The sequence below is a fragment of the Cupressus sempervirens genome, chromosome 2 (genome assembly GCF_028749045.1).
Source record: "Cupressus sempervirens isolate cs-2001-9-10 chromosome 2, ASM2874904v1, whole genome shotgun sequence".
In the NCBI taxonomy this organism is placed as follows: domain Eukaryota; kingdom Viridiplantae; phylum Streptophyta; class Pinopsida; order Cupressales; family Cupressaceae; genus Cupressus; species Cupressus sempervirens.
The window spans coordinates 721,653,699-721,680,765 of NC_143119.1; the positions used below are offsets into that span (position 1 = coordinate 721,653,699).

The window sequence follows — 27,067 nt, forward strand, 5'->3', positions numbered from 1 at the left end:
AAATTATTGCAGGTATTAAAGCTCAAGGAGGAAACAAAGAAGATGATGAGGTTATATGGAAGATATTGAAGACTCTAACACCACCATTCAAGCCAACAGTTCAGATGATACAATTGTTGATCTCTTGTACCAAGGATTTCACAAAGGAGACATTGCTTGGAAGACTTGAAACAGTTGAGAATGAACTTAGATAGTCCGGAGAATTAATCAGAATAGAGACAGCCTTCAGTGCCTTGAATATTTGACCTAACCTATCTAGGAGCACAAGTGCTAGAGGAGATTTTGCTAGCAGCAACAGATCCGAAGAAGACAGAAAGATTGATGAAGCAGTAGCCCTTCTGGTAAGAAGAGATAAAGGAGGTAAGAAAATCTTTAAGTGTTGGACTTGTGATGAGTATGGTCATTATGCATCTAAGTGTCCTAAAAGGGAGAAAAAGTATAAGGGAAATCATAAGTCTAGAAAAGATAGAGATTGTTTGTATGCAAATGAAGATAATGATTTTGATGATCAAGCATCAACTGCTAGTGATGAAATTGGATTTGTGGCAATTAAAGAGGAAATTCCAAAGAAGGTAGCTTTGGTATCACCGGTTGAGAAGAAATCTAATTGGATAATTGATAGCGGTTGTTCACATCATATGACTGGTGATATGAACAAGTTAGTTGACTTCAAAAGTCAGGATGGAGGAATTGTCAGAGTGGGAAACAATGCAACATGTCAAGTAAAAGGTATTGGATCTATAACTCTTAATGGTAAAACTAATACTGAGGATGTATACTTTGTTGATGGTTTAAAGCACAATCTTTTGAGTGTTGGAAAACGAGTAGAGAAAGGTTATCAATTGCAGTTCACAGAAAAGACATGCATGATCAGAGACAAAGATGGAAAGGTAATTGGAACAAGAACCAAATCTAGAGGTAATGTATTTTAGTTGAATCCCACTGAAATGACATGTTTAGTTGCAAAGGTAGATGACAGTTGGTTATGGCATAAGAGATTTTGTCATATAAACTTTGATAGTATTGTGAGGACTAGTAAAATGTTTGTTGTTAGAGATTTGCCAAAGATTGTAAAACCTACTAACACAATTTGCAAGGAGTGTGTTTTGGCAAAGCATAACAAAACTTCTTTTCGCAGCAAGAAGTTTATTAATACAGCGAAGTTGGAGATTGTACACACAGAGATCAGCAGTCCTACAAAGACTAGAGGATTCTATGGTGAAAGGTATTTTATGATTCTTGTTGACGATTTTTCTAGAATGATGTGGGTTGCATTTCTTAAAGAGAAATCTAAGGCATTTGACAAGTTTCAAATATTCAAGAATAGAGTTGAGAATAAATTTGGTGTAAAGATTAAATGTTTAAGATCAGATAGAGGAGGATACTTTACTTCAAATGAGTTTAACATGTTTTGTGAGGAAAATGGAATTAAGAGACAGCTATCAGCTCCGAGAACCCCTGAACAGAATGTCATTGTAGAGAGAAGAAACAAGTCTGTAACAGAAGCAGCTAGAGCTATGTTAGCAAAAAATTATGTATCCAAGACATTTTGCAAAGATGCAGTGAATACAACAATCTACATTATGAACAAAGTTCAAGTCAGGAAGGATACAAACAAGACACCTTACGAACTATGGTTTGGTCACTCACCTACAGTTAAGTAATTCAGAATATTTGGAAGGAAGTGTTACATTAAGAGAGATGATGACATGGGTAAGTTCGATGCTAGAAGTGATGAAGGTAAGTTTCTTGGTTATTCATTAAAAAGCAAGCCATATAGATGTTATAATCAGAGAACTAAGACTATTATGGAAAGTGTTAATATGAGAATTGATGAGAAATTCAAAGTACAAGAGAGAATGGTTGATTACAATTCAAATGATGATGTTGTTGTTACTAAGCCAAGAAATGATGAGGTATTTCTTAAGACTAAGAATGATTGGCAGAATGAAGGAGAGCAAAGGCAAGAACAAAGCTCAGAACCTTTAGTACAGCCAAGAGTTGAGATAACAACTCCTACTTCAAAAAAGAACATGATAAAGAATCACCCATCTGAACAAATCATTTGGAGCAACGACAAAGGTGTGATGAAAGAAGCAAAGTTAATGAAGAACTATGCTTGATATCTCAAGTTGAGCCGAAGAATGCAAATGAAGCATGTAAAGATGACTATTGGAAGCAAGCTATGAAAGAGGAATTGGATCAGATAGTAAAGAATGAGACATGGGAATTGGTCCCCAAACCAGTGGATAAGAATGTAATAGGAACTAAATGGGTATTCAGGAACAAGATGAATGAGCAAGGAGAAGTTGTAAGAAACAAAGCAAGATTGGTATGTAAAGGTTACTCATAGCAAGAAGGAATAGACTATGATGGGACCTATGCTTCAGTGACTAAAATAGAAGTAGTAAGATTATTCTTAGCCTATGCAGCACAGAAGAAATTCAAAGTATATCAGATGGATGTCAATTCGGCATTTTTGAATGGAGAACTTGAAGAAGTATATATTGAGCAGCCTGAAGGATGCCCTTTAACAGATGACAAGGACATAGTATGCAGACTGAGGAAAGCACTGTATAGATTGATGACATCATATTTGGAGGAAATGATGAAGAAAGTAAGAAGTTTGCAAAAGAAATGAAGAAAGAATTTCAAATGAGTATGATAGGAGAGATGAAAGATTTCCTAAGATTGCAGATAGTACATAATAAAGAAGGAATCTTTATTTCTCAGACTAAGTACTTGAAGGATTTACTGAAAAGGTTTGGTTTGGAAACGTGTAAACCAGTTGGAACACCTATGGTAATTGGACACAAGTTATCTACTAAGGATGAGACACCTACTGTTGAGCAAGACAAGTACAAATCTATGATCGGAGGTTTGCAAAATTTGACTCACACAAGGCCAGATATAGCAAATGCAGTTGGAATTGTTGCAAGATTCCAAGCTGATCCCAGAGAAGCACATTATGCAGCAGTGAAAAGGATATTTAAATATCTGGAAGGAACTTCAGAATTTGGATTATGGTATGACAAATCTAATGATTTTACTCTAAATGCTTATATTAATGCAGATTGGGCAAGCAATATGGATGACAAAAAGAACACTAGTGGAGGAGCTTTCTTTCTTGGAGGAAGATTGGTTTCTTGGTTAAGCAAAAAGCAAGATTGTACATCTCAAAGTACAATAGAAGCAGAGTATGTTGCAGCAACAAATAATTGCAATCATGTTATCTAGATGAAGCAAATGTTGAAGGATATCAGGATAGAAATTAGTAAAACTGTTGTTATACATTGTGACAACAGAAGCATGATAAATATGTCTAAGAATCCAGTATTGCATTCAAGGACAAAGCACATTTGTATTAAGTATCATATGTCGAGGGAAAAAGTTGCAAAAAAGGACATTAGATTGGAGTATGTGAGGACTAAAGAGCAAATTGCAGATATATTAACTAAGCCTCTTCCCAAAGAGACTTTTGAGTATTTGCGAAGTATGCTTGGGGTTATGCCCCTTCCTACATCAGAGTAGAAGATGCAAGAGTGCATCAGTACAGGGTAACAGGGCACCATTGTTTGTCTGGACCGAATGCTGATGCTTCCTGTATGGGGGAGTATCTGTGATGGACAAAGTCATTCAGGACTCTTATTGACGTTGTTGAATAGTGTCTTTCGACACTCGAGCTGAGTAAGTAACAGTTGTTGCAGAGTTTGATGCAAAGATGTTGCTTGCAGAAACCTTTGACATTGATGTCAATGGGGGAGAGGTGTGGCATGAAAAGCATTATACCATGGGGGAGAAGTATTGCAAGAAAGTATTATACTAAAGGAGAAGTTTTGGTACTCAGCACACTGAGGCATATCAATGGGGGAGCATGATTGATGAAGAGGATTTGAAGACTGCCTGTATTTTGTTGGTATTCTTGGAACTAGATGTTTTTCATTTATGTTGCCATCAATGCCAAAGAGGAAGATTGTTGGAAGATTGGCAAGATTGGAAGATTGGTTTGATGATGATATGTTACATTCATGATTGAGTTTGTCATTGATGTCAACATAGCATGTTTGATGTCTTCTGTGGTATCTGACAGAAGAACAACAGAAAGATTAAGTTGGTACGAACCGCTAGTTGAGCATGATAACCACCCAAGGTTATAGGAGATACTTCTAAGTATCTGGCATATGCAGTTAACGTTGGAAGCAAAAAGGACAAGTCTAGAAGAAGTTATGTAAGTTTTGGTGATGTCTGTTCTGAGATAGAGTTTATAGAGGCATGTTCAGGTAAACTTGTTATATCTCCTAGCAGAGTTGATATCTTGAATATCGAGGTTGAGAACATAAAGAAGACATGTTGAGGATGACGTAGCTAAGCTCGCTTTTCATAATATTGCGTGTACAGAAAGTTATTCAAGTTGCAAAGCGGAAGATTAAGGTTATCGCTAAGTGTAACGTGTTCTTACTGAGGTCCTATAATAATTAATTGAGAAGGACTAACAGCCAACTCGGGAATTGTTTTAGGGACTCGGTATAAATGAAGGACATTTTCCTTTATCATAGCATGGATGAATGCAAATTGTGAATGTTCGATAAGCAGCAAGGAGTGCGGAATGCGAAGTTGAGCAGAGTAGCGCGGAAGTGAAGGAAACTTCATTGCCGAGGTTTTTCTAAGTGATCCGAGGTTTGATATTTGGATCTGAGGTTCATGACCTCATCTACAAGGTCTAACAATGATTGGTCCGGTTGACAGGACAGAGAAAAGAAGAAGATACCAGTAAATTACTTGTTTGAGCAGTGAGCTCTTCTTGTAGTTGAAATTGCATGTTTGGGTAGTGGGCTTTTCTTGCATACATTGTACCACAACTCCTAACAGGGATTCAAAGTCTCCTAACAGGGACTCATTGTACTAAATGATGTAACAGACTCCTAACAAGGTCTATCCTCTAACAAGGAATATTTATATTAGTACATCATCTTATGGGCATCACTCCCACCAGAGTTTTCCCTCTGATCAAAGGTTTCCCTAGTCAACACAATTGAATGGTTAAGTTTGTTTAAAGAAGATAAGTGTTTTAATTATTGGATAACTAATTCACCCCCCCCTCCTCTCAGTTATCTTGGTGGACTATTGTTTCTAACAAGTGTACGATAAAGGGGACACCATTCGTGTGGTCTAAAGAAGATGACCGTATGGCTTAGTGGTTCACTAAGCATACGACGTACATAGCAAACACAGTATGGTCGTACAGAGAGAAAACAAAGCAAACCCGTACAGCTAGAGATTTTGTATTGCCATATGGACAACTAGAAAACATAAAACAAAAGTATATGTATTGTACATGCGTATGGATTTGGGGAGTGTATAAAGATCACTGTATGACCAATTTAGTAGATCGTACGGCCTTGGAAGGAGCTGTTAGAAGGCTATATAAAATCTACCGTATAGCCAGTTGAGGTAGCTGTACGGCCTAAGGAAAGTATGGCCGCCAGAGAGCAAAAGAAAAGCGTCATACGGTAATGAGGAAGCATACAAAGAGCATAATCACCGTACTGCCATTGATAGTAGGCAGGAATGTTGTAGATACCATACAGTCATCTAGTTGTTTTAAAAGCACCATACAATCACAAAGCAAGGAAGTGTAGAAAGGGAGCACATTTTGCACCGTACGGAGGTAGGGAAAGTGACCACTGCATAGCAAAGGGAAAGAGGATGCCGCCATCGTACAGTCTTTTGATATAAAGGGACAAAAAGTGTTGTACGGCCAAGCTTGAGGAGGCAACACAAATCCATAGGGCGTGACAAAACTCAAGTGGAAGTGCACCGTACGGAGTGTCGTATGACCCTCCCACAAATAGGCAACAACATTAAGAAGAGTGCAAAGTGGATACTGTATGGACACAAGGCGACACAAAAGAAAAGTGATAGGAGGTTCCAAAAAAAAAAACGACGACAAATCAAAACAGTTCAGAATGAATAACATATGGTACTGAAGGAAAAGACATAAACAAGTAGTGAAGAAAACATAAGCGGTTGGCAAAAAGAGTATGGGATCAGACGAAAATCACAAAAATGGTGTGTTCCATGGACTTTTGTGTGAGTTTGTGGATGCTCATTTGCTCTTGGCAGGACCCCGCCCTATATTGCGACAAGGAGCGCGTTTGGGGCTTTGCCCCAAGACCCCACGGACCCCACTAAAGGCATTGACCCCTAGACCACCAGTCAATTCAACTATCAGTCTTGGGAAGTGTGACTAGTTGATGACACCTGGAGCTGTTGTAGGCATGGAGTGTTTGTATACCAGCGGTGGAGAGAGCACTAGAGCAAGCCTTTCAAGAGGGATGCTACGCTTTGAGGCACTCAGAGTAGGTATTGCACGTGATGCTGTCTTGGTGGATGCATAGAGAGCTCAAGAGGAGCTAACCATCCAATTGGAGGCAGTAGAGTGACACTTGGCTCAGCGTACCCAGGAGTTGGAAGCAAAGAAGGCGGCCCAGGTGGCTATCAAGGTCAGATTGGCTAGAGAGACAGTATTGTGTTAGCAAAGGCTACAGATGTAATGTGTTTTTGAAGACCAGTTTGCTACAGGCACTGGAGGAATGTGAATGTGATGTGACGGAAAAAAATCTATCCTATTATAGTTAGTCACGGTTAATGTATTCCATTTTGTTAATCTGTCTCGAACATTTTGTAAGTGTCGTCCGAAGACGACTTTACTTTTTGGGGGGGATGATGTTGTCGGTAAATTCTATATTGTAGCTGACGGGTAGAATTGTATCCAAAAGGGCGCGTGACAGTTGAGTCACTCCTTCGAGAAAGTACATGTACATCGTCCGGAGAGGACTTTGGAGAATCAACATAATCATATTGTAAGCATTGGAGTGGATATTGCGTATATGAATAAAGTATTTGTTTTGAGTTATATCTTACTGTATTGCATGCGATAAGTATCCCTTTACCCTATATGGTAAACAATACATATATGTTCATTTCTAATTTACTAAACCCAACAAAAGAGGACTAAAAGACCATTTAATAAGTTCTTAATTTACTTCGAACTACAAGGGGACATTACAGTCCTCCCTCCCAAAGAATTGCTTACGCTCAAGCATTTTCAAGGTTGGGTGTGACCAGATTTGCTCATTTTCCCAAGTTTTGTCTTCCATTGGCAAGTCTTTCAATTTCACTAAGTAATCCCTGATCACGTGCTTGCAGATGTTTCTTTCCCTTGTCTCAATGATCGCTTCAGGAACTAACACCAACCTTCCTTCTTCGTCCAATGGTGGCAATACTATTGAAGGGATCGCCTTCTATCCCAAAGCTCTTTTGAGCCTGGATACATGAAAGACATTATGCACCTTGTTGTTTGGAGGTAGTTCTAGCTCATAAGCTACCTCCCCGATCCGCCAGAGCAACCTGTATGGTCCATAAAACCTTGGTTTCAATTTCTCAGCTCCACTTTTCTTGAGAGAAGATTGTCAGTAAGGCTGCAACCTCAAATATATTGTCTCCATCCTCAAAATGCCTCTCAACCCTGTGCTGGTCTGCATATTGCTTCTGTTGGTTTTGAGCCTCCTAGATGTTCTCCTGGAACGCTTTTACTATGTCCTTACTCTGCTGTAATAAATCTGAAGCTTTGGGCACTCTGTTATTCATCAAAACCAAATCTAAAACACGAGGTGGTTCATTAACATAGAGTGCCATGTACAGTGACATCTTGGTGGACATGTGATAGGTTTAATTATAACAATACTCACTCATGTGCAACCACTTAATCCATGCTGTCCTGAAACAAAGTTTCTTAAGTACCCTTCCAGCCACTTGTTAACAATTTCAGTTTGACCATATCCGTTTCTGGATGATAACTAGTGCTGGGAGTGAGCTTGGGTCCACATAACTTGAATAATTCTTGCCAAAACAAACTCATGAATTTTCTATCCCTGTTACTTACTATGTTCCTAGCCAACCAGTGAACTCTGAAAATTTCTTTGAGGAAAATATCTGCTACTTGTACTGCTGAATGTGTAGCTGATCTAGCAAAAAAAAGTGCAAATTTAGTCAATCTATCAACTACAACATAGATGCAATTTTTACCTTGAATTGTTGGTAAGTCAGTTATAAAATCCATTGAAATACTTTCCCACTTTTGGTTTGGAATGAGCAAGGGCTGTAATAGACTAGCTGGGTAAGTATTTTCATGTTTGTTTTGTTGCCATGTTGGGCACTCTTATACAAATCTCTAAACTTCAATTTCTAATCCTTTCCAGCTGAATCTTTCTCTAATCTGTTTGTATGTTTTAAAGAAACCTGGATGACCAGCCATAGGAGAGTTATGAAAAGACTTCAAAACCTCCAATTTGAATTGGAATTTGGCAATAAGAAAATCCTATCCTTATAGAGTATCAACTCATCTTGCACCTTATAACTTTCATCATGAATTTTACCTTGAAGAAGTTTGAGGCCCAATCATCTTTAACATACTCCACTGTAATATTTTTCTTCCAATCAGTTATCTTTACTATGGAGCATAATTGTGGTCTTCTAGATAAGGCATCAGCCACAATGTTTCTTTTCCCCTTCACATAGACAATGTTAAACTCATAGGCCTGCAATTTACTCACCCATTTTTTATGTGTTTCACTCAAGTCTTGCTGGTTTGGAAACATTTGAGGCTATTGTGATTTGTTTTAACAGTGAATTTACTCCCCACTAAATATTGTCTAAACTTGGCAAGAGCGTGCATTATTGCCAGCATCTCTTTGTCATAAATTGAATAGCTCTTTTCAGCACCTCTCAACTTCCTAGTTTCAAAGGCAATAGGGTGTTTATTTTGTGTTAGAACAACACCTATCTCTTCACCTAATGCATCACATTCCAGCTCAAATGGTTTAGTAACTCAAGTATTGCTAACACTAGGCATGTACTCAAGTTCCTTAAACTGGTTAGAGCATTTTTGTGCTTCATTTGTCCATGCAAATGCTCCCTTTTTTGTCAAACCAGTCAGTGGAGCTGCCACCTATGAAAAACCTTTAACAAATCTCCTATAAAATCCACACAACCCAAAGAAACCTTTCAGATGTGATAAATTTGTAGGCAAGGGCCAATCCATGATTGCCTTGATTTTCTCAAGGTCAACACTAACTCCTTTAGAGCTGATAATGTGACCAAGGTAGAGCGATTCCGATGAACCAAATTCACATTTAGACTCCTTAAAAAACAAAGATTCCTTCTCCAAAATACTAAGCACCTTCTCTAAATGTTTCAAGTGCTCATCCCATGTCTTGCTATATATTAAAATGTCATCAAAAAATATCAAAACAAACTTACGGAGCAACTTGATAAAAATCTGGTTCATACAAGATTGGAAGGTGGCTAGTGCATTAGTCAGCCCAAAGGGCATGACTAGAAAGTCATAGCGCCCATAATGACACCTAAAAGTTGTCTTCTCCATGTAATCTTCCCTTACTCTAACTTGGTGGTACCCAGATCTCAAATCTATCTTGGATTAAAAGCAAGCTCCATGCAGCTCATCAATCAACTCATCAATGCATGGAATGGGGTAACGATTCTTGATTGTTCTTTTGTTTAAGGCCCTATAATCAATACACATGTATGGTTCCATCTTTCTTTTTCACTAAGACTGCGGATGAAGCAAAAGGACATTTACTCGGTCTAATATGACCCATTTCCAATAGCTCTCTGATTGCCTTCTCTATCTCATCTTTATGTCTTTTTGAGTGCCTATAAGGTTTGGTTATGAGTCATGACTGGTTTGGCACCTTCCTCCAACTCTATTATGTGTTCAATGCCTCTATCCAGTGGGATACCATGTGCGATGTCACTAAATACCATATTGTACATATCCAACAACACCTTAATCTCAAGATGAAAATTCTTATTATGCTGTCCTAAATCATTTGGTGAGAAAACAGAGTCTGCTACTCACTCCACTTGATCATGCCTCATTAACCTTTCCATTCTTTAGAAGGAAACAAACTTAAGAACATCGCTTGTCATCCCTCTAAGAAGAAACATCTTCCCTTCAAGTTTCATTTCCATGGTTTTCAAGTTCATTCTAAATTCACCAAGTGACCGTAGCCATTGGATGCCAAGCACCACATTCCTGTCTCCAATGCTAACCACATAGATGTCATCCCTCAATTTATACTCTCTGAGCGAAATGCATAAGTTTGATATCTTACGTGTGCAGGTGATTGTGATTCGTGAATCCATCAGCAACCATTACTCTACGTCCTTCACATTCTTCCATCCTCAAACCTCTTCGTGCAACTACTCCAGGTTGCACTGATATCTATTAATGTGATTATTAGCTGACCACACAACACCCCTCTAACTCTAAATGACCCAATTTTCTGCAAACTTGTTAATTGGGCTATGCAACTCTTTCCCTTGTGTTTACCTGTTGAGTCATCTGATGTAAAATCTTGTTCACTTAAGCTTGATTTGGACCGTTTTTGAGAGCTTGATTCAGGGGCTGTAAAATACTCTATTTGTTTCACCTTTGCCTTCAATGGACACTTATGAGTTGGGTCCCAAGGTTCCTTACATTGGAAACATAATTTCTTCTTTTTCAACTCATTCAATTGTCCATCATGCAATCCAATATGCGCTTTCTTGGACTAATCAATATCCTTGTGAGAGTGGTTTTTGTCTTTGTACCTTCTGTGATGGAATTTTCTTTGGGAAGTGATTGCTTCTTGAAGTAGAAGTTTCCATTTCCCTTGCCTTTTTAATGGCATCCTGCAAATTAGTTGGGTTTAAAGCCTCAACCTAACCCCTTAATGGCTCCATTAATTCGTCTCTGAAAAGAACCACCCTCCTCTCTGAAATATGTCATTGAAACGGAAATCTTTTGGAAATCTGAAATATAATTCTCCACAATTCCCCATTGTTTTACTTGTGCCAACTCTTTGAAGTTCAGCTCGGGATCTTTCTTATCAAAACAATAAATCATCCTTTCAGTAAATTCAGCATAGGTGACAATTTGATAATGGCCCAAGGTGATCAAACCATGATACCACCAATTGTGAGAACCCCCCTCCAAATGCAAGATTGCATATTTGATTGCTTCACCTTCAGCCATAGATTTAAGCTCAAAAAAGTATCCAACTTTTGAACCCATGATTCCGCTGTCATATTTCCTGACCCATCAAAGTATGGTATGGATACCCACTCTTCACTGCAAATTTTGATTTTGGTATCCATCATCATTTCCCCTTCATGGCCTATTCTTTTCCCTAAATGCAATATAATATAGAAAGGGCATTTCATCCAGGAAATCTGCTCCTTGTGCTTGCCAATCAGCCCATACTTGAGTATGGAATTCTTGGTTTGGTGGCTCATTTGATACTGGTGTATTGTTATCTTGATTGAAGGTAGGCAATAGTGACCTAGAGTGAATTGTTGAGCCATTGTTCCCTTGCACATTTGAAGTAGAGCTTTGTCCCCTATTTTCATTATTCCCTTGGTTTGTGGTGTTGTCATGATTTTCCATTATCTGCAAACTGTTGAACCAACTGTGTGAGCATTTGAGTCATTTGTTGTTGTGATTGAACCAGCAGATTCATCATATCTCGTTGTGTCTTTGCCAATTCACCAAAAGTGTTCTCAATCCTACTAGCATTTGCATCTTTGTCCGTTATTTCTATTTGAAAGGTAGACTTCCCAACCTCAGGCTGCTGGTCCAAATTGGTGTTAGACTTATTCCTGCGAATGTAGTGTTGTAATGGACGCATAACTAGAAAAATTTCCCAAGAGCTTACCAAAACTCTGATACCACTATAAGGGCTATTTAGCACCCAATTTCATGGGCCAAATTTTTTCTTTTTCCAGCTTCTTATTAACTAGTAAAAAGATCACGTGATAATGCGGATTCAAAATACTTATAATTTTTAAGAACAAGATACTAAGTCTAGATTCTTCACAAAATCTTGAGATGCATGAAATACAATTTTTCAATAACAAGTACATATACTTTGTTCTTGCCTCCTAAGCACAAGAATTGCTTGTGGGATTTGTCAATAGAGATTACAAGCCGTCCAAGAGTTGACCCCTTTCTAAGTTGCTCATTTCAAACCCAGTTTGAATAGCTTTTTCCTATTATGCAGTGATCACTGAATGTTACTACACCTTGGCTTCCAAGCAACGACTCATCTTTACTTGCTATAGCTTTTTTTGCCCACTTCTTGGTAATTTAGAGTATGCAAGAATCTTCCACGATGCATCCGCTACTATTTGCAATCAGGCTAAGGGATTGTCCATGCTTCCTCCCATCACTATCAATTCCTTTCCACTGTCCCTGGACAATGTCTCTACACACGATCCCTCTTTCACTCACAGATGTTATTTCACTATAGTCATTCGCTAAGAATTCATACTCCTGTAGTGTGCTTAGCGCATTCATGTTTCCCCTTGCTTCTCAATGTAATACTAGCACCTTCAAACAACCTTGTTGCCATTAACCATCCAGTTCTCTCGCCTCTTGGTTGCACATGAAACTTATACTAAGTTACAATGCATTTATTTTCAATACCGCTTTGTGCTTCCAAACTTATTGGGTGGGAACTTAGTTGTTTGAGAAATTGGCTTCTTACTCATCATTCACACCCTGCTATAGGATTTCCCGAAAAGACTATCTTGGGTAGCAAATGCTAACCAAAGATAGTACAATACCATTAGTGAGACCCTACACACACAGTAGCCCGACCAATGAATTGCACGTTATTTTCTGGACCAGTCCAAGAGCATCTTTCAGCTCTGACAATAGCCCTTCAATGAATACCTTCCAGTATTCTCTGTCAATCCCTGATTTCCAATCTTCCAATTTTCCTGGTCTTGATTGAGCATGCCATCCCAATAAAAACTTCTACCAAAGAAATCCTCAATTGCTATCTTGGGTCACCAAAGCCACGTTGCCAAAACAACTGACAGTTCCTCTTTTTCTTGTCTCTTTGCTAAATTTTCCATTTGTCCCCACTATTGAATATATATTTTTGTGAATTTGGCATTTACTTTGAGTAATTTCACAAATATATATGTATATATGTATATATATGTTCATTTCTATTTTATTAAATGCAAGAAAAGAGGACTAAAAGAGCATTTAAAATATTCTTCCAGATTTACTTCTAACTAGAGCGGGACATCAAATATATACATATATATACACATTGTATATATTTAGATATATATTATACATTGTATATATATTTATTTATATATACACATACAATGGATATATACACACACACGCACACATAAATATTGTGTTGGTCATTATTTTGGGTTCTTTTCCTTTTCCTCACTTCGTATTGGGTTCCTTCTTTTTCTTGTATATTAATTTCTCATTTCCTTTTTTCTAAGATTTGTTGGCGCTTATGTGGTTTTTTTATATATAGAATCATTTATTGATTTATGTCCCTAATTAGTGTGTGTCTTGCATGTGCTTAGTTATATATATAGATATATAGATTCATTGTGTGTGTGTGTATAAATTTGCAAAGCTGACTCTTTTTCGGAAGATAAAGCTCCTTACCCATTGGAGCTCAGACTCACGAGCTCGATTTCAAAGTTTCTAGAAGGAAATACATCTCCTGTAAATTTCAAGTGACGTTTGGCCGTTTTCAGAAGATAAAGTTCCTTGCCAGTTTAGACCTCACACTCACGAGTTTGATTTCAGTGTTTCTATAATCAGAGACATCCCCTATAATTTTATGTTTATTACATGTAACATTCCATCCCATTGATCCTCTAAATACACATTGTTTCAAAATATACCAATTTAGAAAGCTCCAAAGAAAAATTAAAAGTAAATTCAAAACTAGTATGTATACCCTTGCTAGACTAAGAACAAACTCCTTTCGTATAAAACAAACCACATTGAAAAGAAAAACGATCATAAACAGAGATATTGCAAATATTGCAGAAATCATACAGAGTTGCAGAAAAATAGGTTACTGTTCTCCAAAAAAAAAGTGAATTCTTACAGTCAATATTGTGAACTTCTTCAACTGAAGTACTACCACTAGTCACATGGGCATATTAACTCATATATTCCATATGGCATTTATACTGGCCCACAGGTTTTAAGCCAAGAGCAAATCAAAAAAGCATGCCACTTATGTTTCTGCTATAAATTATTTTTATTGCTACAACAACAGCCATGCATACATGCATGTTCATCAATGAAAAACTTGAAACAATACTACTTAACTGCCTCCAGAGATAAATACCACATTCATCACTTTTGGCAATGTCGCATAAGAGAAGAAAAGATGGCCAACTAACGATAACTTCACACTCTAACTTAAGTGAGCAGGTATCCTAGGAGGCTGCATATATATATAGGCTGCATAATAAAGGCCATAAACTGTAAGCAGTTTATTCGCGCTCATGCTTGCACTTTGAAGTCTGTTTACCGCATTGACGCCAATTGGCATATAACATTATAATCTTTCTTTTTCAAATTGGTAACCTGTCAAGAGTGCAATTGATTGCATTCTTTGCAGAATAAAATAACTAGTATGTGACATTTTCCATATGAATTTTAAACAAACAATAATGCAAAGCACTGAAATCAACACAGTCCAGTCATGACTAGCATTTTCTAAAGTAGCCTGCAGGTTTGAGATTTATTATGATCTCATTTTGTCCCTTCTAAATTTTAAATAGCCGTAAAACAATTCGAATAAGATTTTATGAAATAGAAAAACAATATGTTGCCTGACTTACTGGAGGTGGTCGTCGCCCACGAACTGTTGCACTGAATAGATCTCCAGCCTGAGTTCGTTCATTAAAGGAATCAATTGCAGGTGCCACATCATCCACCCTAAGACTGACTGATTTTCTCCGCCCTGTCTTAGAATCTACTGGAGAGTCTGCATTTAAGGATGAAGTGGTACCAGATACAGATGATGCTGATGGGGAGCTTTCGTTATCAATATTTGTGGAAGTTCCACCGATCTCTTGCTTCTATGTAAAGGAGTAGAGAAAAGTTTGAGCAAATCCGCCATAAAAAAAAAAACATTAAGTGTAAACTAAAAAATGAATCAACCCAAGCTCATCCTTAAGAAACACTTATTCACAATTATATTCATATTGAAAGATAAGTTTCTCTGCTGATAAGACATTTGTAAATATTAAGTTGGCACTTAAAAATATGCAGATACAATTGAGATAGCTTTAAAATTGTACAGAGTATTCCATCTTAATTAAAGAGCTTAAGTAGAAATTTTGACCTGGCAACCATTTAGTTTTATGTCCCTAAAGGAAACAATGCAGAAGATTCTATTTACTTGGTATTGATTCTTATTATTGTTGTCTAAAAAATATTATTATCTTATATAGTCCAGATTAATGAAGAAGAACTACTCATTAACGTAAGGAGAAATTGGGCAACTCTCTGCACTACTGTAGAGAGTGGTCCTAAACCTTCTTGATCAACATAAAGGATACATGTGTTGTTAAAGTAGGGTAGACATCAAAATTTGTTGCACACCCGAGGGAAAAATTATAACAACTAGAGACAACAGTGTTTCCCTAAAAAAAATTACAAAGCCACAATGTATTTGGAATTTGAAATCCCAAATTTTGTTCAAAGAAAAGGAGTACATACAAAATCCCATTGATTAAGTTGACCATTGGATTGTGAACAAAGTCTAATGTATATTGTATTATTGTACCACATTGTTGCAAGTTAGTACAAGCTTGACAGGTCTTTTTGGTCGTGGAGCTCTTTTCTTGAAGGGTACAATGTATTTGGAAGTTGAAATCCCAAATTTTGTTCAATGAAAAGGAGTATGTACAAAATCCCATTGATTAAGTTGACCATAGGATTGTGAACAAAGTCTAATGTATATTGTATTATTGTACCACATTGTTGTTAGTTAGTACAAGCTTGATGGGTCTTTTTGGTCATCGAGTTCTTTTCTTGAAGGGTTTCTAGTTGTAATTTTTAAATTGTGTTTATTTGGAGTCCATTGATTTTATCTGCACTCAATACCATACAATATGAATCTTTAATTGGAAAATAAACATTTGAGCACTAATGTGTGCTTACTAATTTTGTTTACCCTACATTTCCATATTTAGTATCTGTGTTACTTATTAGTATGAGACGGGAACACCTTTCGAGGACTGTTGAGGATTTTTTGTGATGCAAAGGGAACATTTTGTTTAGTGTGATTGCAGATCTTTAAGTATTTTAAATCCATAGCAAACACAATCTTGGACAAAGCTTGAGAAGTCAATTACATGAGCTACAAGCTTTTGTAGCTTGAGATGGAGCATGTCTACAAGTAGAGATATCAATGGAGTATTGTGCAGAAAGAAAGATAGCTATGCACACCAGCTCGCCATCCTCCATGTTCACCCCAATAGAAACAAGCTGATCCCAAAGCTCATACATCTTGGGGGAAATCAGACCCTGATAAAAAAGGATCAAGACATCATATAAGTTTATTTTCTCTACAATGTGAGGGACCAAATTGTCCTTCATTGAATCTAGGATGAACAACTTTGCTTTGACCAGCTGAATAGGATTGGCATAACGTGCAGCCTTTGTCTCCATAAAACGCTAAACTTCAACCGAATCAAAATTTCCCAGGTGTAAAGTTGGAAGCACCTCTAGGTAGTCCACACTATATCACTTTGAGTTGCATGCTAAAAGCAATCAGAACAGGAGCCTGACAAGGTGTAAATCGACACTCCAAACAAAGAGTACTTAGGGTGTTCCACCCTGAGTCCTCTCACCAACTGGATCTCTCCAATCATTCAAGAATCTTTGGCGGCACATCCACTAAAATAAATTAGCCAGCTATCTCAGGTGGCCTTCCAGTTAAGAAGATCCTCAACATCACTGCCAAAACCTATTGTGGATTCTTGGGCCTCCACAAGCACAAGTTGGCTTGAAGTTCTGAAGATCTAGCATCACACCCACAAAAACCTTGGAGGATGTCAGATTATCCACTTCAATACCATGTTAATTTTTGATGGATATACATTACATCATGTATTGGCTGCATTTTTAGCTGTCTCCATCCTACTGCCCCCCATATCCCCAAAACAGTACAAAAGTCCTGGGGATGAGTACCCGAGTACACTGGAGTCAATTTGACAGATCCAACATCACATAACCTGTCTTTCCCTTCCTTTTATAATTGCATTATTGTAACATTATTGACAAAAAGCTGCTTTTGCAATTGCATTAGCCATAAAATCCTTTGCATTGGCATCTGAGATTTCAACCATTAGATTGTTTTCTCGAGTGTAAGGAAGCTGTCACTGGGAGGTAGTCTGCCATTTATCTTTCTTCCCTAGAGTCCAAAAGTTAATCTTAGCGGGGAGTGTTAGTTGTCTTGGTCATATCTAGGACCTATGCATCTTTTGATTATTTTCCATATCCCTAAAGATTATTTCTGTTGTAATGCATACAATGTAATTGTGTATAATTCAATGACTATCAGCACTATCTGCATTCTTCGTTTGACTAGAGTTGTCATAATTGTTAACCCATCATCTTTTTGTTTATTCATTTAAATGCAAGGTCTTTTTTCATGGATACCTCCTAGATAAATTCTTTAAGTTTAACTAGCATAATCTACAAATTGACGTTGGCAGTGAACAATATTCAGGTTGATTTAAAGATATTATTATCTTGTGTCTGATCTTTGATAATAAAAAATTAAAAAATTGAATGTGTTAAATTGTGAGAGGTCACTTGTGCATCTAACAAGTTAATATCAGAAAACAACAAAAACAGAAAACAGCACAACAGATCCAATATCAAACATGAATATACAGATTGATACATTGTTTACAGTGTTCCACAAAAAATTATACCCGTGACTTAAACCAGTTGAGCATGCCATGCTTTCTGTTTTTCTTCTTGTCCTTGATTGTCTCCTCCATGAGATTGCTATCACCCTTCCCTTCCATGGAAAATTCTGAATCATGGCTGTCTTCATCATCAATCATGAGATCACGTCTTCTATCCGGTAGATATGCTAACTGCGATAAATCAACCATAAAATCATGTCAAGCTAACAGGAAAAAGATAACAGCTTTTAAGCCTTTCCCCTACAAAGAGCTTGCCCCAAGTTCTATAATTCTCTAAACTTGGACACTCTGATTTAGTAAATGCTAACAGCTTTAGGTTCACAAAAAGGTGTCAGGTTCCCTACAATATATACAAATTACTGAATTGAAATCCAATTAAACAGAATGGGATGAAAATGTCTTGTAAAGGGAATCTGAAAAAAAGCTCTCTTATTTCATCAGATTACAATAATGCTATACTGGGTGTAAGCACCGTAGAAGGTGCACGACTAAATTGTGAGAAAAAAGTGAACATGTACCTTCTCTTAAAACAAATAATGATAACTAACTTATTTTAAAAGTCTAAGCCACATAAACTTTGCCATCTTAGATTGCAGACCTGCATCTGCATACCTCCTCTTCTCCAAAAGAATGTCTGCGTCGATGACCAGACCTTTCTGGAAAGTTTGAGGGGATTGTGTTTTTTGTAGATACTAAGATGAGCTTTGTTAGCCTTTGGATTCTTCCCATCAAGGCTGCTTTTTCTTCTTCTTCTTCCTCCAATCTAGACTGTAGCTTTACCTGGCCAGCTTTCAACTTTGCAAATAATACAGTATGAGATGGCATCAGAATCCAAAAAAAAGTTGTACTACTTGTCAAGGTGACAGATAAAATTCTTAAAAGAAAAATGCACACAATATCTTTTATAGGTGAAAGAAACATATGCTGGTATTAAATAATTAAAATGCGAAAATTAAATTGGGGATGATTAATATTTATTTTAAGCCAACTAAAAACAACAGTTTTCCATGATAAAGAAAATACTCAATGGGAAGTAAGATGTTCACTCCATCCCTTACAACAGAGAATTCAAGTCTAGCTATATTTGAGTTAATGTCAATAATATTTTTTTTAAAGTCAAATTACATTTAAATTAACATAACCATTACATTACACTTAAAGATGATTAATTTTTTTCCTCATAGGAATTCACACACCCTCCCCAAAACCATATTTGTACTACCTTGTGTAAGATCTTCATTAAGTATCAAAGTCACTCAAACAATGGTCTGACCAGATGAATAGTTTCTTTTTGTTATGCAGTTCATTGGTTCAAAGACACAGAACAAAGCAAAGTAATTATAATTGATAATCATCCACATATTTTCTTCAACCCTTAATAAAAAGGAACTAATTCACGAAAAGCATGCCCAACATTCTTGCAATGATATTTTTCAAACCCTATATGCTTCTTTTGAGAAATTTATGTAGAAAAAATTTCAAATTTTCTCCTGCAGCTTACAAAGTCGTAAACCCCATTCCATTTGCCATTTGTAGCTAATCAAGAATATAATTATATGCATTTTCTTTCTTTTGTGGTGTAATTTTAAACGTAATATTCTGATACCAATGTGACTGAAAGATGACATTGGGAAAAATATCTCAGATGATCTGAAACATTTCACAGTACAAAAGGAAATAATGTAGTTTCACAGTGATTACGTGTCATCAGCAGTCATTTTAAACATTGACATTCAGGCAGATGCATGTGAGATGAGCAGAAATATTATAGAAAAAAAGTCAGATTTTACAACTGACACTCAATCTGCTTCATGTTAGGCATTAATATGCAGAGAGAAAACAAATTCTGTCTGTGGGCATACTTTCACAGGAAAAAATAAATCTACATGCAACAATACAGAAATCAGCAAAGATACCATTAAATCTATTCAGTACATTCAGGTCAAGAAAGAAATTAAAGTTTAAACTGATGCAATCCACATTATTAGTACATATAAGAATTAATAACTGAAGTATTTCTGCATATGGGTGCTACCTGTTGTTTTAGTGTTACAAGATCGTCTTGACCAGGAGCTACCAAGAAGTGCTTGTCCGTCATACCTCTCTTTAACTGATCCAACTCCTGCTTCAAGTTGTGGATCTCTTTCTGGTACTTCTTAATCAATGACTTCTCATCCATAATCTGTAAAGTGGAAATATCAATACCACATTCCATTCATACTAGTTCAGCAAACAGTCCAGAGGTGATTGTGTTGTGCTTACCTTATTCTGAGCTGCCTGAATCTCCACACGCTTTGTTCGATGAGCAAACTTCAATGTGTTATGTGTCTCCTCAGTACTGCTTGATGCAGGGGTAACAGTGCAAATAAGCTGTATTTCCCCAAAAACAAAATGCAATAAATATTTCGTCTTACATGTAAATTTTTGCAATCGGGAAGATATGTTTTAATCACACAAGTGATTAAATTGAGGACGATTAATCAATAAAAGAAACTAGATGATATCCTCTCATTAAGTTTGATTTTATTCTAATTTCTGACTGACACAACAAGACAGAGGGGTACAGCTTTCCTATTTATAACAGAGAAAATAAGGTCTCATGAGTCGCGTTTACAGCGCAGACAGCAATGTCATGCATGTCATAGATTCATCTTATGAACTCATATGTATAGATTGCATTCTTTTCATAAATCATAAATGAAATGAGTGAAGAAAGAACAAAGCTAAAGGTCATGGATTCCAATCACATACCGATACACGTCCATGGCCACTCAATGAAGATTGCAGCAGACGAGTGAGTTTTGAGTCCCTGTACGGTACATGTGTCGCCTTCCCATCTGTCAACTTTGAAATTACCTGTAAGAAGAAAATTGAAATGAATGAATACAATTAAGTTTACGAATACACCACAGAAAAATTTATCATTTAAAATATAACATGAAGAGTAGTATTGACATTTGCATAAGAGAAGGATATAACTCATGAAAACTAAAGAGAAGAATATGACTCGTCAATTTAAGGAAAAAATCTAATTTTTCTACTTGGAGAGCTTGTCAGCCTGCCACACAGACTGAGACATGTTATTAGTTTGTCCCTCATGCCTTCTAGCATGGAAGGAAACACTGACAGATTGACATGTCTTTCAGATCTATTATTACCAAATTTTTGAAAACATAAATTGAATAGTTTAATCCAATTAAATGCTACCACGATGGCTTGAAAATACAATGATTAAATTTTATTTTGTCTCACAGAAAACAAGAATATATGATCTTAGTTGACTATCTGGCTGGACAATTCAGTTTTAATTTTTTAAACTATGATTTTATTTGTGCACAAAATGCATTGAAAGATGAACGTCCACAGCAGTGCCAAAATGAGGGACAGACAGGCATTTAAATAAAAGAAACATAAAGACATTTTACATCCTGAATATTTTGGTTTGTGTGCATGTAAAAAGGAACTGCTCAGGCCTATGAAGTGTTGGCTACTGAGGTAAAGGTTAACCCAACTAGATGAACATCACTAGTCCTACAACCATGTTTCATTACTACAGAACTCTTATAATAAATTACAAATTATATACCATTGCTTTCTTACACACACAAATAAAAGTTGAAGATCCTCAAGGGATAATGACTAAAGGAGATCCACATTCGCAAAGACCACAAGATCTTGTCAAGCAATGAATTGACCATATCAAAATATTTTATACTAGGGTTTTAGATGTCATAATACTCAAATATGAGATTAAAAGTAATGGAAGAAATTACAATCATTGTACAGAACACTATTAACCAAGACAGGTAAATTACTAAGGAATGGGACTGAAGCAGTAATGCTTGATAGGAAACAGATCCAGTAAAATCGTAAACACAAATCAATGTCAAAGATATATACTTACAGTTCCAAGTGTCAAAAGACTCTTGTTAATATAGGAACCTTCCTTCCTTCGCAGCCCTGTGGTTTCTGTTTTTGAGCTTTCAGAGCCTGCAAGATCAATGAGGTTCTACAAAAGACACAATAATGCATTAAAGACTTCTTAAGTCTTCTCTAGAAATAGACAATATGCAATAATTAGAAAACATCACACTAAAGAAAACAGAATTTGAAGTCAATACTGAGATATTTCACAGTTTCACATTTTATTATTTAAAATGGTAGATAAGCCCTATTTAGAGATTGTTCAACACAGGCTTAAGAAGCATAAAATGCATATGTGAAGTTCAATCTATTACAGCACACAGCAAAGGAACTGAAAAAATATGAAAGCCATAAAAAAAAGCACCAAGCCTACAACTTACCAGCTGAGAAAGGGTGACATCTTCATCCCCTGTATTCTCACCACAGGGGCTGCTTTCAATTGTCTGTTCAAGCTCCATACGAATATGTAGTCAAAATGAGCTCTACAAGCTTTATTTTACCTGTATGCTATACAAGATTTGCCTAACTTGCTCTGAAAACAATTAAGCAATGGATAAACATTCCACTCTAAAAAATCTTAAAGCATTTTGATTATAATAAATGACCAAAAGAATCAACTATAGGGACTGCTTTTAATTTGTCTGTTCAAATAGCAATCATGGTATAAATACTTGTTCAAACTTCAAAATAACCTGTATAGGTCATATTTTAACTTTTACTATACAAGGTTTGCTAACATGTTTTGAAAATATTGAATTAATGGAAACAATATTGAGAATGACCTATAAAGGTTTAAAACTCATATGACAACCTTTACACAATGCAAAATTTGTGTATTGCTCTGGAAAGAATCAATTAATGGACATGCATCCCCAGAGAAAATGGTTAAAGCATTTTTAATATAACATCACAGCATCCACACGAAGATAACATAGTTCCAACCACAGGGATCTTATATAAACCCATCAACATAGAGAGAGAAAAATAGAATAAAATATTGACATGTAACTACTAAAAGATTGAAAAGATATTTAAGAACATACACCATGCATTCCTGTGACCTATGTACAAGAGCACTGGACAAAATAAAACCACAAGAAACCTCTTTGAAATAATGTGAATGCTTGATATAATTTGCCCTTCATCATATGACTCAACCTACATAATATTAAATAATTAAAAATATAAGTGTAATGCATAATAATGCAATTTAATAAAAGTTATGTATTTTATTTTTCTGCCAATTGCTTGCATCTTAATAACTGTCTAGTTGGATATCCCATTAGTGTAGTGCTCTGATGATTACTGATTAACCTCTCCCAGGAAGATAAAAGCACCATGGCATTAAAGCCCTTCTTAATCTCCAAGACCTTATGGTTTTGAAGCCCTGAGTTAGATGAGCATTATTATTGGAAGCAAAGCATACTCGGCAGCCTTGTGTAAACATCAGTTTCTTGGATGACATTGACAAAATGCAGCCTACGGGAAAATGAAAAAACTCTAAATGTTTTTTAGAATACTTTATTGTTTTTCAAGTTGACTTAATCAGCGGTTTTCTGACCCAAAAATTGTAAAAACCGTGATTTTTTCACCCAAATGCGATGCGATTTTCCCAAAATATCGTCGGCAATTTATTTGGCGATTATATCGGCTGGCAGTTTTGCTCACAATATCTCGTGATATTAGCGATCGATTGCAGATTTTTTAAACTATGCCACATAGTATCATAAAATATTAAAAACAACAAAAACACTATAAACTTGTAATCTTGGGATCATATCGATTATCAAAACCAAAATATTAAAGTAATATTGAGTTCAAGTATCATCAATTTGACTTTCAATACTTAGAACTTCATACTAAGTTTCAAGCATTTAAAGGATTATCTTCTTCTTCCCCTTCTTCTTCTTCTTCAAAGGCATTAGTTGATTCACAAACAGTGCCAATGTCAATGGGATCAGCTGCACTAATAACATTCCTTATTTCCAAGTTATCAAACACTTATTACTTTTTCATTGTACAAAGAACTTGTTCTTTTGTGATTGACATCCTACTTGAAAAATGTTATATAAGTATCTTGCAAGTCCCTTCACCTATTGCAGATATTGCTTAATGTTTAAAATATGATTTATCACTATACAGAGCTTCCAATTAATCCAACAGCGTTCATTATCAGCAATTGGATATAAACAGTTTATTGGAAGAAATCTCAAGGGCTAGTTCAATTTGAAGTAATAAATATCTGAGCTTCAGCAAATTTTGTTTTGTAATGTTAAAAAAAATTATTCAATTTCTGTAATAATCGTTTTCTGCACTAAATTACAGGAAGTTTCTCAGTGCAACTGTAACTGGTTCGCACTAGTTGATTCACAAACAGTGTCAATGTCAATGGGATAAGCTTCATTAATAACATTCCTTCTTTACAAGTTATCAAACACTCGTTACTTTTTCATTGTACAAAGAACTTGTTTGTTTTTGATTGACATCCTCCTTGAAAAATGTTATAAGTATCTAGCAACTCTCTTCCCCTATTGAAGATATTGCTTAATATTTAGAATAAGATTTATCACTATACAGAGCTTCCAATTGATCCAACAGCGTTCATTATCAGCAATTGGATATAAAACATATCTGAGCTTCAGCAAATTTTGTTTTGTAATGTTAAAAAAATATATTCAATTTCTGTGATAATCATTTTCTGCACTAAATTATAGAATGTTTCTCAGTGCAACTGTACCTGGTTCGCACTCAATTTGCCTGGGTCTATCTTGATTCGACCATGGTTAAACCTGGGATTGGCCTTTAGGAGCCAACCCGCCTGGGTTCGAACCCAAGTGGAACCCAAAAGGGAACAGGGACCAAGACCAAGGAATAGTTCAAAATTCGCCTAGTTCAAAAGGCAAGGGGGAGAACTGAGTAACTAAGTATTTCACTATAAAATTGCATTGCACAATAAAGTTAATGAAACAATATATAAAGTGCAATTATAATGCTCTGTAGACTTGGATACCACATTTAGGATTTGGAAAAAAGCAAATTGAAGAAAATTATAATGAAGCATTGGACTCTAGGGTAAACGAGATTTTAAAAAAACATTTTATTTCACATATTTTCTCATTATGTGGAGATAAATCTCAGAATTCTTTTACAGTCCAGCTCATGCCAGGTACTTTCAGAGGAAAACCCTAGGAGAATTGTGAATTGGATGAAGTCCCAGTTCATCGTTGATGGGAATCTATACAGGGTTTCAAATTTTGTGCTTCATTGGATGAATTTTTAGGCAGATTTAGGAGATTTCTTACAGCAATAAAGCATCTAGGATTTGGCGCATTCAGATCACTTGAATTCAATAACAATAAATGCTGCCAGGAGATCAATTTGGCAATTGACCAGTGAAATTCTCTACAAGGGATTTAATTAAATTGGTTCCAGCAGCACAGCAAACCAGTGATACCTCTTGCAGATTGGTAGCAGCAAGTAGCTAGCTGGGCACAAGCTTTTGGAAGCCATTTCCAAGTTTTTTTGGGAGTTTCTCAGGCCCACCATTACAGATCAGACTTAATGAACGGAATTTGTGCATGAAAGCATACTTTTATATGCCAGTAGGACATCTCAAGAATTTTCAGATCTGTACCAGACTTGTATGGGTCCATTCATGGAGTTTTGAGTTAATTGAGAATTCAGTAAATTATTGCTTTAGCTGTACCTTTCAATCTGCACTTGCATTTTCAGCTTGTACTTCTTTGTAATTTATTTTCATATTGCAAATATCAAGAAAAGCAAAAAACTTGGAAAAAAACACAAGAAGTACAAATAATCAGAATATTGCAAAGTTTCAAGAAAATAGAAAAATCAATAAAACTCAAAAAATCAGAACTTGTAGTCACAGGACCAGAGGGGATCTTTCATTTTTTGCATGTTATCTTTATATTTATAATTGAGTTTTCTTTTATCATTTTTATGTTTTTATCATTAATATAATATTATTTGAGTAAGATACACCTTATCTAGAAATGAAACGTGAGAGCAGCTGTGTGAAAAGGCATGTGTGACCAATAGCAACAACAAAAAAGGTTTGTGATTTAGTTATCTGTTAACGTCAAGCTCAACATAACAACACAAACTAGAGGAGAGAGGTGCTGTGCACATGACAAGAAGAGAAAATAAACTATTAGCTTTGAGTTCTAAGTCTTTTTAGTGCATTAATAGAATTAAACAAAATGCAAATATATTTTAATACCAAAGTTTTCTTTATGAAATTTAAAGCAATATTTTTCACCACAATAGATGTTTGTTGTTTAGTTTGATTGTCACCGCAATTAAGAACATTACTTGACTTCATCTAGACATTGTGGTATTGGCGTAGACAATCTTATGCATAAGATTTCATATCGTCACAATTTTGGCTTTATTAGGAGTAAAGTAATTATATTCTCACAAAACAAATCGTGTGAGTTGAAACTGTAGATATTTCCTAATCATATGATTATGCTTTGCCTTGGCATGATCCCTACAGTCTGGTTTAATAGAAAAAATGAGGTTAATTAGGATTCCACGTAATCAATAATCCTTGTTACATTTACAAATGTAACAATACAATGTCTTATTGTAACATCGATTATTATGGTTGTCTAATATCCTATCAATTTAAGCCCATTTGCTGATAGTATGCCAGGTCTGGATTGTTGATCTATACTCACAATATTAAGTTACACATACTAATAGTTTTGTAAGATTTCACCTCTAACAAATACATATGTTTCCTTTAAACAAAATGGCGGTATTGGTAAATCCTGCAAAAAAATCAATTTGAATTGTATTTACACCTTGAACCACCAAATATATAATCATCATATGTCTCATCAACAACAAAGGCATACATGGATTTCTAACCGAGCATACAATAATCTTCTGAAAGAAAAAATAATCAAAATTTGCTCATTTCCACTGATTTCAATCCTTAAAATCAATAGTGAGTCCTCCAGAAATCTGAATTTAAACTTTCTTCAAAAGAAAAATATATAAAATTAACAGAGGTAAAGACCCATACCAACGTAAAAATTGTATGACTTCGACTACTCAGCAAGTTAAAATTATTGGATCCCACATGTCTGTGCTCTGTAATTGGAGGAAACAAATATAGATGTTATCAAAACTAATAAGAGCCAAGGTAGAAAGCAAGCATTTATAGCAATACCAAGAAGAAAATAAACAATGGATTTGAATATTAACAGATCTTCATATATCCATTCAAATATAATCCTCTTCTTTGAACTAAAATAAATGTGCTTGA

At 35.8% G+C, this 27,067-nt stretch overlaps 1 protein-coding gene across 2 annotated transcripts in view; it reads right to left on the reverse strand.

Annotated features, from left to right (window-relative positions):
• The window catches only part of LOC149575414 (kinesin-like protein KIN-7E, chloroplastic), a 139,271-nt gene that overhangs the window by 43,506 nt on the left and 68,698 nt on the right, over positions 1 to 27,067 (reverse strand). For both annotated transcript variants that reach the window (XM_089815146.1, XM_089815147.1), the window contains exons 9-17: positions 26,825 to 26,892; positions 22,155 to 22,217; positions 21,755 to 21,859; positions 20,602 to 20,706; positions 20,113 to 20,220; positions 19,886 to 20,032; positions 18,463 to 18,645; positions 17,854 to 18,021; positions 14,746 to 14,985 (exon numbers count right to left, since the gene is read on the reverse strand). In XM_089815146.1, coding sequence (XP_089671272.1) covers positions 14,746 to 14,985; positions 17,854 to 18,021; positions 18,463 to 18,645; positions 19,886 to 20,032; positions 20,113 to 20,220; positions 20,602 to 20,706; positions 21,755 to 21,859; positions 22,155 to 22,217; positions 26,825 to 26,892 — 1,187 coding nt within the window. The remainder of the gene's footprint in view (positions 1 to 14,745; positions 14,986 to 17,853; positions 18,022 to 18,462; positions 18,646 to 19,885; positions 20,033 to 20,112; positions 20,221 to 20,601; positions 20,707 to 21,754; positions 21,860 to 22,154; positions 22,218 to 26,824; positions 26,893 to 27,067) is intronic.